Genomic DNA, 13,150 nt, shown 5'->3' on the forward strand with positions numbered 1-13,150 from the left:
GGGCTTGCTCCTACCTGCCCAGAGTTCCACCAGCCTGGGTGTAGTATTTGTTATAATCTAGTCGTAAGAGTAGTTGAGCCAAATCTGAGTTGATCTGATGATTGCGAACGCTGGAGAGAATCTTAAATAGGAGTGACGACTGGCGGCTAAAGCCCTGCAGAGAGAAGGACCCACGCTGCCATTCCTCTCAGACTCACCAACTGTCCCTGTGGAGTGAGGCAGGGAGGGCGGTTCCCTGAAAGAGTCTTACCCAAAAGTCTACAGCACCAGCTGGCCTTCCTACATCCTCACCTCTGTTAGCTCCTAAAACTCTTCTTCGTACAGAACCCATAGATTGCATGACTTTCTGTGAAAGTACACGCTCATTCTCAGGAGGAAGTTAGCATCTGCTTTCAAGTTAATATGTTCTGTGGTACAGTGGGGGTGGGGAGAGCTGCGTGGTTTTGTTCCCGTCGGATAATCACAATCTCAGTGAAACGGAGTTAGTTCAAGGAAGTAAGGAGGTTGGGTAGAATGTGAAAACAAAGCCATGTGTGTTTGTGGGCTGAAGAAAAGATTCAGGGCTGAGCTATTTTTGAATGTTGAGATGGCAAATTAGCTGCTTTAAAGTGAACTGACAGCAACATTTTTATCTCTGTATCTTGTTATTTCTGTATGTATGTAATTATTGGGAAAATGCCTTATTGACTCAGAGGGAAAGATCGTGATTCCCCATTGGCAAAACAACCTCTATCCTTTGGACAGGGCTGCACACCGCCAAGTGGCCAGCAGACTCACCTTCACCAGGATGCTCAGCTGGGCAGCCCCACGTTCATCCAGTGGGCCCAGGTTCTGACTGACCAGCGAGCAAAAGCTGTGACAGAGATCTAGGATTTCATTCAGGCAGTGAAACACCTACCCAGGAAAGAGGCGGTATTAGGAAAAAGAGGTAGATGCATCCATGAAATTAAAGATTTGGGAAAACAATCTAAGAGCTACCTTACTCCCATTCTTTGACCTCAGGAGAGACAATGTCACATGCAAGTCCTGCCAGCCCCTCAAAATGCAACGTGTGTAAAACAAACTTCCCTTCCTGGCAAAGATGCTGTCATTCTCTTAGTCACTCCTGCACAAAACCTCCATTCTAGCCACAGTGAACTTGTCATCGTTTCTTGGACCCACCAAGTGTGCTCCTGCCCTGAGCTTTGCTTTCAGTGTTGTTCCCTGTGCCCGGGACACTCTCCTTAATACAGTTCAAGTTCTACCTTCTCAGCAGAGCACTCCCTTCCCCATGTACTCTTTAGTGACCCCCTGCTTCTCTCTCTATATTATGTGTACTGCTCTCTTGTTGAGGCCACCTGTGTTGTTACTGATCTGTGTATGTATGTATGTTCTGTTTCTCCAACTAGATTGTGAGCTCCTTAAGGGCAGAGCCATGACTTATACCTCTTTGTATCCCCAGTGCCTTGCATAAAGTAAGCACTCAATAAATATCTAATGGTGACCACCTGCTCTGAAATTCTGCTTTTCCCAAGGATGCACGCATGCCAGACGAGGACAATCTACTGGTGACAGTGGTTCCTGGTGTTGTCAGTTCACAGAAAGAACCCTTGGGAGTGGCATCCATGTAACTCACTCTCCCTTAGTGCAGCAAAAATAGCTCCAAATAGCAAAACAAAAGACAAGTAGTGTTTGTGGTGTGGCACAACTGAGGGATAAAACTGGCTGACATCACAGATGAAGTGTAATCTGTGTAACCTAAATAACCATAGAAACTCTGAGGGGTCCTTTCAATCTTTCCGCTTTTTATTCTGGAATTAGAATCTACTTGTGAGTTTTAAAAAATACTGGTGTCTGGGTTTCACTCCAGAGACTCTAAGTGCTCTGGGTCCTAGGTTTTTTAAAGCTTCCGGGTGATTCCCATGTGTGGCCAAGGTTGAGAATAACTACCCTGAAGGAGATGAACATATGTATATACACACATACGTACTCAGAGGGGGAGACACTACTCCAGCTGTATGTGAAAACAACTCTCAGTTGGTCAATCCTGACCCTAAAGATTTCTGAAAACCTAAGTACTCTATGCTTTTTGTTAGCCTTTCTGTGGTGTCACAGAAACGTTTCTTAAATTCCTCTAAATCCTTCCTTATGAGGGTTGAGCACATATTCTTCTATAGCTGCTCACCACATCCCGGGATATAATATTTCAGAGATTTAAAGACATTTAAGTTCCCTTTTAAAATTCCCTTTTAGTTTTGCTTTAACTTGTTAAAAATGGAGATCGAACAATTGCTTAAGGATAGCTCCGCATCCTGGCAACTCAGGATCTAAGGGAACAGTCGGGCTAGAAGCAGTCTGAGGAAACCAACAGCCCTACTTACAGGTTTCAACAAGATAAAGGACTGAGCCAGCAAGTTGCTAAGGAAGTGGTCGTGAGCCAATCGGATGCTTTCGAAGTCTCGGGTGGAGTTGATTTGATGCAGCAGCTGTGAGAACTGAGACTCCAGCACATCTACCTGATGGACAGTTAAACACAAATACTGTCAGTACTTTGCATATGCTAAGCACTCAGGGACACTAAGATGCCGATGGTCTGAACTAGAAATTCTTTGCCCCCACTCCTCTTTCTCCTATTCAGACCACTTTAAGACTGACCAAAGACCCCCTGATGTTGCCTGGCCTTATAGAACTTTATCTGCCTAATACCTCATGGCCTCCAAAGTTCTGACAGATCCCTCCCGCCTCCTGCCACATCCCCTCCACCTTCTCCCTTTAGTTAAGTCCTTCCAGACGTTCTAGCAAACTATAAAAAGGGTCAAGTCAACAAAAGTTAAATCCTGCACTGGTGGTAAGAACCCTAAATTCCTCATCCTTCCTCCATTTATTCCCACTTTCCTCTAAAATGCCGCCAAGAACCCCTCCCAACCCAGAGATAGAACCTACGAATTCTCTCAAACGCCAGCATTTCATCCCGTGCAGGATGGCAGTCCCACTTCAGGAACCGCCGTCAACCTCCCAGGCTTCTGTTCCCACCCCTTCCTTCTCTTCATCCCTCGGCACAGACCTGGAGATAGTACTGCAGATTGTCCACCAAGAATGCCATGTGGTTTCTCAGGCGCCACTTGACCGCGTCGGTCTGGTTGGACTTGAGGTGCTTGCGCTGCATCTGCAGGGCCCAGCAGTGCTGCAGCTCAGCCTGCACCCGGCGCACGCTCAGCAGGTACTTGAAGACGACGTTGTACCTGGGGCAGACACGTCCCGCCAGCTGTTCCAGAGAGGGGCTTCACTCCCCACCTCACCTGCTGGCCACCTCTCCCCCATGGGGCAGGAAGGAAATGAGAATGGCTGGAGGGTGGGGATGAACTAACTGTGCTTTAATTTCTACGATGGAACCTTACAGAGCTGTCAGAGTAATGCGCTTCAGCTGTACAACTCAAGAACACCCCTAGCAATGTGATTTTGAATAAAAAAGCTAAATCTCAGATTACATATAGCCTGATACCCTTTTTAAAATGTTTATTTTTGAGGGAAAGAGATCCCAAGCAGGCTCTGCACTGTCAACGTGGAGCCCAACATGGGGCTCAAATCTAGGAACTGTGGGATCATGACCTGAGCAGAAATCAAGAGTCGGATGTTTAACTGACTGAGCCATCCAGGCGCCCCTGATATACTTTTTTATTAATGCTTAAAACAACCAAGTAGAAAAAAAGCATACTTTGGGGGAATATATATATAGATGTTATAAAACTAAATATAAACAGGATAGAAAACGTGAATGTTAGGAGAGGGGTCACCTTGGGCTCGGGGAGCCAAGGGAGTGGGACTGGGAAAGACCACAGAGGCAGAAGGACGTTACTATCAGTGTTCCAGCTTTGGTGCTGGGAAGTGGTTTTATGGTTATGTATAAAAAGGAAGGAGGGTCTTATATGGACCAATAATAAAAATATGTTAGGAAACAAGGATTTTAGTTATTTGACTCTCTTGTCCCAAAGAAGAGAGAACACAATCGAAGGCTCCCTCACTGAGCTCTATCTCCTGCCTCACAGCAAGCTCAGGGGCTAGTTGCCTTGCACAAGAAGACACATGAGAAGGACAGCTGATTCCTAGCAGAACCAGATAAATTTACTTGTTCGTAGGAAGGCTTGCAGAAACCAATCTGATTTGGTTTTTAAAATCATCTATTCCTGGGGCACGTGGATGGCTTAGTTAAGCATCTGACTTCAGCTCAGGTCATGATTTCATGATTCACGAGTTTGAGCCCCACGTCGGGCTCTGTGCTGATAGCTCAGAACCTGGAACCTGATTCAGATTCTGTGTCTCCCTCTCTCTCTGCCCCTCCCCAGCTCACGCTCTCTGTCTCTCTCAAAAATAAGTAAACACTTAAAATCATCTATTTCTAATGGAACATAGTAAAAATAGTATACCTTGATTGGATTCTGATTTGAACAAACCCAAACATAAAAAGACATTTGTTAAAAAAAAAAAAAAAAAAAAAAAAAAAAAAAAGACATTTGTGGATAACTGTGAACATTTCCATGTGGACCAGATATCAGATAAGGACTTACTGTCAATTTTACTGGGTGTGATAAGTGCATTGTCGTTACATTCAAAACATGCCTTTTCTGAATTGCAGAGTGATGGGAGTGAAATGACATGTCTGGGATTTGCTTTATAAAGCCTCTAGCGGGAAAAAAAAGATAAAACAAATAGCATAATGTTGATGGTTACTGAAGCTTGATAAGGTATACATGAGCGATTATAGTCCATACTTTTGTATACATTTGGAAATTTTCATAATTAAAAATTTTTAAAAATACATCGGAGATTGATTTCTTCAAGGGTGTTCACAGCCTGATATGTGAGGAGGTAAATGGACTGTTTGCCTGTGGGACACTGGGAGCTGTGGAGGCTCTTTGGACAAGGTCCATGCAGCTTACTTAGGTGTGCTGTGGGCTCTGAACCTGCCACAGAAATCTCCCTCAACCAGCCTTGTCTTTTCCAGTTCATGCCTGTTCTCCATACTGCAAGCTTCTTTACCCCAAAAAGTAGACAAGGTTGTGAACAGGAGCAGAGAGATGAAGTGAGGCCCTTTTCTTCATTTATTTCCTTTTCTCCGTTCATCTAGCCCGAGGACAATGGCCTCCATCCTCCAACCAGGGTAGGGGCCAGTGCCCTATCCCGTAATAGGATTTGAGAAATTCCTAAAATGCTGTGGGGGCGGATTTCACAGGCCACCACCAGCCAAGCATGCTTCTCCCACCTCCCTTCCCCTAGAGCTCTCGTTCCCTGGCTTGGAGACATGAGGTCCTGACAGAGTAGAGCAATAGCACGTGGCAAGCTCTCAGGATAAAGAACAGAGCTGATCCAAAAGTCTCTCACCACCTTGGTCCAGCTCCTTCATTCTACCCCTTAGCTTAGCTGTCCCCACTGCTTCTCCAGGGGGGTTACGGAGGTGGCTCAAGTCTGCAGCAAACACTTGGACTTGGAAACTCTTCCCAAGAAGATCAACAAAATATTACAAAAGTTAGGGAGGCAACTTGCTAGTCTGATGGAATTAACGAAGGCCAGATTCTCCATGTGGTACCCAAGATTGCATCTTCCCGGGTCACAAACTGGCAGCCTGTAAACTGCTTATCTTGGAACTTACAAGACAGCAGCAGGGGTGCCTGGATGGCTCAGTAGGTTAAGCGTCCGATTCTTGATTTCCGCTCAGGTCATGATCTCAGGGTTCCTGAGTTTGAGCCTGAAATTGGGCTCTACATGGACAGTGAGGAGCCTGCTTGGGATTCTCTCTTCCCTCTCTCCTTTCCCCCTCCCCACATTGTGTGTGCCATCTCTCAAAATAAATAAACTTTAAATAAAGAATAAAAATTTTTTAAAAAAGCAGAGGTGACCTGTTTCAGTTGGTAGAGTACGCAACTCTTGATCTCAGGGTTTTAAGTTCAAGCCCCAAGTTGGGTATAGAGATTACTTAAAAAATAAAATCTTAAAAACAAACACCAACACCACCACTACCATATTGATGGTTTGAAGGGTTTGACCCTCTTGTTCATCCCTGTCCCCACTACTCCCTACTGTCTTCTGTCCAGTCCATGAAGGCGTCTCAGTTTGCAACCCCCGATTTACAAATTGTTTACAACCACCAGCTGGGTGGTTATCTTGCTCCCACCAATTCTATTCCTGATCATTTCCACCCTTGGAAGTAAGGTAGGTGATATCTACCTGTGAGAAATTCATAAGTACTCACTTTTCCAGAACAGCAGGGGTGAAGAGAATGTGCAGTGGCCATTGCACTTTGTAGGAGAGACCTAGGGCTGCCCAGCCAGATGCAGGGGCTTCCCGGGGAGAAGTTTCCCGAGAAGGCCCTTCTCTCGCCTGAGCAGCATCTGTTAAGAAGAAAAAAGACAGCTTTGCTAACCTAGAACCACAGCTTCCGCAAGGTGAGTCACATTCATGAAGTGAGCGCTCACTTGAGCCTGCAACGTCAGAAGCATAAAGTGGACAAAAAGGGACTTGCAGAAGGCAAGGAAATTCTGTGGGAGATTCTCTAGGAGGACTTTTAGATTCTTTTAAAGTCTGGTGGCTGGAAATAAATAGAGCTTTCCAGCAGCGGGACGAAAACGAAAAGAAAATCATGGCCTGGGCGTCCCACTTAGCCTCTCTGGACTTCCTTTTTCTCCCATATGAAACAGGGTACCAGACAAGGTGACTTCTAAGGTCAGAAATGATATGGTTTCTGTGGAGGTGGATGGAAGCAGAGATGAGAGAACAGACAATGACCAGTAAGAGCAGAAAGATCTAAGAAAGAGCAGCAAACCTTTATGGTCCTTTCCATGATACTCAATCGTCAAGTGCAACAGAGGGAGAAGGTTGTCATCATCCAGCAATACCTTATGTGCAGACTGCTGGAAGGCCACATTCACATCTGAAAGAGCACATGGGCTGATGAGAATGCTAGGCTATGTGACAGACCCAGATGCCACCGGCTTTCCACGTCTCCTCTAGCCTGCCTGACACAGCAGGACACAGTGTAAACGGGTTGCTTTAGCGTCACTAAGCATGCATTCCTCCTCCTGCTGCTGTTAGCAGCACCCAATTTTCCTTGGAGAATCACCCCTCCCAGCATTATCCATGTAGTTCAGTGGGGCTGACAATACCCGATTCTAGGGTAAACAGGTGATGCAGGCATGATCAAATGGAATGTAATTCTCTACCTTGTTATACTATTTTGTTTAGGGATGTGAACATGACTCAAGCCAGGCCAATGCAGAGGTTCTATTCAGATTGAAAGAGGTTTTTTTGTTATTGTTTTTGTTTTTGTTTTGAGATAAACAAGGCCTTAGCAGGATGTGAGCTTGGCTGGAGGCCATCTTGCTACCATATGGAGCAAGCCTGTCTGTGAAAAAAGGCAGAAGTGAAAGATAGAATGACACCAAGTCCTGAAGGCATCGTGTAAGCCACTGGATCGGACTTTGCCTAAAGCCATCATACTCTGACCTTCTCATTTATGAAAGTCAATAAATTTTCCTTCCCCTTTACATGATTTTGAATTGGGTTTTCTGATATCTGTGATGAAAAAAGTCTGATGTGAGTAGAGTGGACATCTCTTGTTTTACAGAGTTAGAAAAATGGTAACCCTGTCGGTTTCCTATTTTCTTTTTTTGATTCTGATCCTTACCCGACTCTCCTCATGTAGTCTGAATGGGAACGGTGAGCATTCCCATTAGTCCAGGGTGAACACTTCACTGAAGGAGGCGTATCTTAATGTCTGCCATCTTTGATGCAGGGGTATGTATATGATCTGGACTAGGCTAATCAAAACCCTTTCCTGGAATCTTACAATTTGCTCCAGAAAGACTGGATTTGGTTCCTCCAGTAGACACTGAAGTAGTTCCTGGGAACTGTTGCCATGTTTCCAAAGGGGACTGGAAGGCCATCAAATGGCATGAAAGAGGCACAGACAAGATATAGTAAAGAGAATTCTAGCAGTATTCAAGTCCCTAGTTTTAGTCCCTCAATTGTTCTGAGGCCCAGCTATACTCCTATCCCACTGGAGTTACAAATATAATAGCAAATACATTTCTCTTTTCTACCTGGGTTAGTTCAGTTTAAGTTTCCATCATTCACAACCTAAAGATTTCTAATACACGTGGCATTAAGTCCTGATATGCCCCATAAGGAAGGTAGGACTATAATCTGATAAAATACCTGATTTGTGCCCACTCTTCCAGGAAGGGTCAAGAGGCTACTCCCAATGACCTCCATGTACAGCCCACCTGAAAGGCCTTCTGTCTTTGGAAACATGGCTCCGTAACTCGCCAGGCTGCTCTTATGTGGAACAAACTAAACAGTTTAGCAGCAATTTCAGTACAGTGGTCATTCTCAGGCCCACAGGGCAATCACCATGTTCAGTTACTGCAGTGGGTGGTGTTTTTAACATGTGTTGAGCTGTGTCAATGAAGGCCTGAAACAGTTCTCCGCGTCCCAGAAGGTAAAAGTCTTTGATGATCTGTGGAAAGAATTTCAATTTACAATCCAGTAATGCAGCATGGCCAGGAGCTCCTTACTAGCCTAATTACACAGAAAATCTCCAATCTCATCAGTTAAGCCCAACCTAAAAAGGATACAGGCTTTTGACATGTCAAAGGGGCATACTTAGCAATTCCTCAAGGCAGGACAATGGGTGTGTCTTCGGTATCATTTATTCAATGACAACACAATATTATGCCAGAAGAAAATAAACACCCAAACCTTTATACTCTAGACATTTGTAAAATTAGGTAGAGTTTGTGTTCTTGGATGAGAACATGTGATGAACACTCAGGACGTCTAGGTACAGGCCACCAGTGCTCGTCAGACAGCCTAAAGAATGAGTCACTGCCCACCAGCATCATTTCAAGAGTTAAAAGACAGCTAAGCTATTACCTTCAGCTGACCCAGTAAATCTGACTCTTCCACCATCAGCTTCCAGAGATGCTGTGAAAAAAATATACATAACAGGGATAAAATTCCATTCCAATGAAAACTTCTAAAAAGAATGATTTTGTACAAGGACACCTAGGTGTCTCAGTTGGTTAAGTGCCCGACTCTTGAATTCGGCTCAGGTCATGAACTCCAGGTTTGTGCGTTCAAGCCCTGACTTGGGATTCTCTCTCTCCCTCTCTGTCCTTCCCCGACTCGGGCACACACATTCTCTCTCAAAACAAATAAACGTTGAAAAAAAAAAAAAAAAAGGAATGAAACTAGTGATACATGCAACATGGATTAATCTCAAAATAATCATGAGAAAAGCAGCCTGACCCACCTCTTCCCCCAAAAGAGCACCTATTGTTTGACTCCACTTTTATAAATTCTAGAAAATGCAAACTAATCTATAGTGACAGAAAGTGGTTCAGTGGCTGCTTGGGAGCAAGGAGGGTAAAAAGTGTTGAAAATAAAGGATGGAAGAAGATATGAGGTAACTAATGAAAGCTGGGTAATGATCTTAACTAATAAAATAGAATTTAAGTAAAAAATATATATTTAAGGGGAGCCTGGGTGGCTCAGTCGGTTAAGCTCCTAATTCTTGATTTCAGCTCAGGTCTTGGCACCTCAGGGCCATGAGCTGGTCTCCCACACTAGGCGTGGCACCTACCTTAAAAAAAAACAAAACATACATATATATATATACATACTTAATATATATGAATATATATCGTAAGTGATAAAGAGTACATAATCTATACATAAAAGGAAAAACAATAAATAAATATATATTCACCAGAAATAGGCACACACCTAACATATAGCCTGGAAATGAGGCATTAGAACATGCAGAGAACTCTAGACTCACCGACTATACACTCGCTGAGCACATGCAGAACTAAAACCTAAAAACAAAAAACGGGCCCAACGTCAATCCATAAAGGAAGCCTCATTCAACTCCGAAGGACCAATCTATAGACTATGTTTTCCAACTGTACCGCAATAAAAATCAAAGCTTAATAAATTCCTGGGGTTAAAAAGAAAATCAGAAATTACTGAAGAGTGCTCGCTTCAGCAGCACATACACTAAAATTGGAATGATAGCGAAGATTAGCATGGCCCCTGTGCAAGGATGACACACAAATTCGTGAAGCATTCCATATTCTTCTCAAAATAAATAAAAAAAATATTTAGGGGAGCCTGTGTGGCTCAGTCGGTTAAGCGTCCGACTTCAGCTCAGGTCATGATCTTGCAGTTTGTGGGTTCAAACCCCACTCAGGCTCTGTGCTGACAGCTCAGATCCTGGAGCCTGCTTCAAGTTCTGTTTCTCCCTCTCTGCCCTTCCCTCATTCATGCTTTGTCTGTTTTTCTCTCTCAAAAATAAATAAACATTAAAAAAATTTTTTTTAAAATTATTTAGAAAAGGATGTTAATGTATACACTCCATGCAAAAAAGTTGTGAGACACAGTCAAAGCAATATAGAAAGCTTTATATAGATTACCTAGGATATAAGGGTTACAAATAGAAAAGTCAAGTTTTCAACCCTGGAAATTAGTAGTGAGTAACAGAAAACAAAAACAAAAAACCAAGAAAAAAAAAAATAAAGGCAGATATCAATGAAACAGAGGGGAAAAGAAGGTAATAAAAACACAAGGTGGTTCTTCAAAAAGATTAGCAGGACTCAACAGTAAAAGATTAAAAGAAAATACAAAATAAAACGCATAGTTAAACACAGATTTTCTAAAAAATTAAATCTAGATGAAATGGGTCTTCCTAGAAAAGGAGAAAATACCAAGACTAGTATGACAAATAATGATCTTGAACAGATTAACATAGATTTAAATACACTGAATTGGTAAAGATTTCCCCTTGAACAACTAGCTTAGATAATCTTTCAGGTAAATTCAATCCAACTTTCGGTAATAACTCCTGTCTTCTATTAATTATTCTAGAAAATAGAAAAGAGTGATAGATGCCTCGCTCATTTCATGAGGTTTCTAGTCTTTATTCCACAACCACATGAGAACAAAACAGGAATAGTCTAATTTCACTAGTAAACATAGATGCAAAAATTCCAAGTACTGTACTGGCTAACCAAATCCAACAGTGTATTAAAAAAATAAAATGTTCAAGTACAGTTTATCTCAGGAAGATTCAACATCTGAAAACCTAATCCACAATTTACCATATGAGTAGCCTAAAGGAGAAAAAGAACTCCGAGCAAGAAACCACCATAATTGACATAGAAAATGCAGTTGATAAAATTCATCATCTATTTATGATAAAAACTCATAGCAAACTAGGAAGAAGAAAGTTTTTTTTTTTTTAACATGATAAACTTATGTGCCAAAGGCCCTCAGCAAACATTGGAGTAACACAGAAATTGTAGGTACATGACCTTTAAGAGCCAACATATCGAAAATGCTCATCATCGCCTCTTACTAGCATTGCCTCCACACAGTTTGTATCAACTACCACTCCAGCTGTTTAATGTAGTATTAGAAATCCAAGACTGTCAGAAAAAAAAAAAACAAAAGCAAAAGCCTAAAATTGGAAGTAAATCTTACTTGCAAACGATACAATCATTACTCAGAAAAATCAACAAACTATGAGAACTAAAAAAAGACCTTAAGAGGTCAGGCAGAAGATCCACGCACAAAAATCAATACTGCCACTTCTCTACATAAAAACTGTAGCTAACAAAAAAATTAAAATAACAAACCATTACATATGTAGGAATTAATTTTAAAAATCTTTTCACTGAAGTACTAAAACTACATACAGAAAAGCACACAAATCAGAAGTTTACAGCTCAGAGAATTTTCACAAACTGAACACATCTGTATAAGCAGCACCCTGAGAACCCTATTCCTACCCTTCCCATTGATCAAGGTCAGATATGATCCTGACATCTAACAACAGATTAGTTCTGCACTTGGACATTTATATTAAACTTTGTATTAACTGTTTTTGAACTTTATATAAATAAATTCATATAGTGTGTATACTTTCTAAAAAAATCAAGAAGGAAAGAAAAAAAGGGACGAGTATGATATGTATTTGTGAGACATTCCCCCCTTTTTCCTTCTAAAAAGGAAACTATTTTCATTACTATAAATTGTTATTATTAGGGTAATACCTTACAAAAAAGCCTATTAGCTGCAATTCTAAAAGACTTCAAAGAGTCTGAACTTCAGTTCTTTGTCTATCATTTTTTACAAACTGGAAATGTAATGTCTAGCAGTATCTGCATTTCAGATTTCACAAGAAAAAAACCATTTTTGAAATCTTGTATTATTAAGGTTTTACTTTCCTTCATGAATTCCAGAGTTATCACAAGAATAATAAGAGAACAGAAATAGATTTAATAAAATAAAGTGTCCCTTAGACTAGAGCTGCTCTAGTTACAGATTGAGGAGGGGCAATACCTTGAAATTATGAAGGGACAGAAGCATGTAGATCTTTAGTTGCCCACAAAGAATCAAATGAAGTGATATCTTAAGATCTAATATTCCGTCTACATCACAGCTCTGTCTCCCATGCCCAGAATTTTTGAGATAGTAACTGGAAAAGGAAATCCTATTCATGATTGATTACTATGTTTCCAATGTGAGGATATCTGATGCCAAACTTCTTAGCAGTTCTAGATACCGCAGCGCACTGGGTACACTTCACAATCACCTGCAGTGGTTTGCTGGTTGGTTGTCTAGTTGGATGGTATTGATACTATTATCTACTCCCTCCCTCTCGATGTAGATCTCTAAGTCAGCAGCTCTGGAGGTGAGGATTTGATACAAATCCATGTTTTAAGATTTTCCAAAGCAGTTCCATCCACAGCCAAACTTGAAAACCACTAATATAGCAAACAAAACAGTTGTCTGACTAAAGATCTCATTTCACATTATCACACACCTGGGAGCCAAATTTTATTTTAAGCCACAGAACAGATGCCCATTCGAAAAATCATTGGTCACAATTTAAGATGGTGGATGAAGCACAATTTACTTAAGAACCCTGAAGTAGGGGATGCCTGGGTGGCTCAGTCAGTTAAGTGGCCGACTTCAGCTCAGGTCATGATCTTGCAATCCGTGAGTTCAAGCTCTGCATTGAGCTCTGTGCTGGCAGCTCAGAGCCTGGAGCCTGCTTCAGATTTTGTGTCTCCCTCTCTCTGTCCCTCCCCGACTCATGCTCTGTCTCTCTCACTCT

General features: G+C 42.0%; 1 protein-coding gene and 1 non-coding gene across 2 annotated transcripts in view; one reads left to right on the forward strand and one right to left on the reverse strand.

Moving 5' to 3' along the window:
* The window catches only part of TUBGCP4 (tubulin gamma complex associated protein 4), a 35,232-nt gene that overhangs the window by 1,481 nt on the left and 20,601 nt on the right, over positions 1 to 13,150 (reverse strand). The window contains exons 10-17 of the mRNA XM_019442365.2: positions 8,905 to 8,955; positions 8,383 to 8,488; positions 6,797 to 6,904; positions 6,227 to 6,365; positions 3,044 to 3,221; positions 2,361 to 2,495; positions 778 to 894; positions 15 to 154 (exon numbers count right to left, since the gene is read on the reverse strand). Of these exons, the coding sequence (XP_019297910.1) occupies positions 15 to 154; positions 778 to 894; positions 2,361 to 2,495; positions 3,044 to 3,221; positions 6,227 to 6,365; positions 6,797 to 6,904; positions 8,383 to 8,488; positions 8,905 to 8,955 (974 nt within the window). The remainder of the gene's footprint in view (positions 1 to 14; positions 155 to 777; positions 895 to 2,360; positions 2,496 to 3,043; positions 3,222 to 6,226; positions 6,366 to 6,796; positions 6,905 to 8,382; positions 8,489 to 8,904; positions 8,956 to 13,150) is intronic.
* LOC128773139 (U6 spliceosomal RNA) lies at positions 10,006 to 10,110 on the forward strand. The gene has a single exon (XR_008417421.1). It is a non-coding gene; the product is annotated as a U6 spliceosomal RNA (small nuclear RNA).

The sequence above is a fragment of the Panthera pardus genome, unplaced genomic scaffold (genome assembly GCF_024362965.1).
Source record: "Panthera pardus isolate Hobbes unplaced genomic scaffold, ASM2436296v1 HiC_scaffold_24, whole genome shotgun sequence".
NCBI lineage: Eukaryota > Metazoa > Chordata > Mammalia > Carnivora > Felidae > Panthera > Panthera pardus.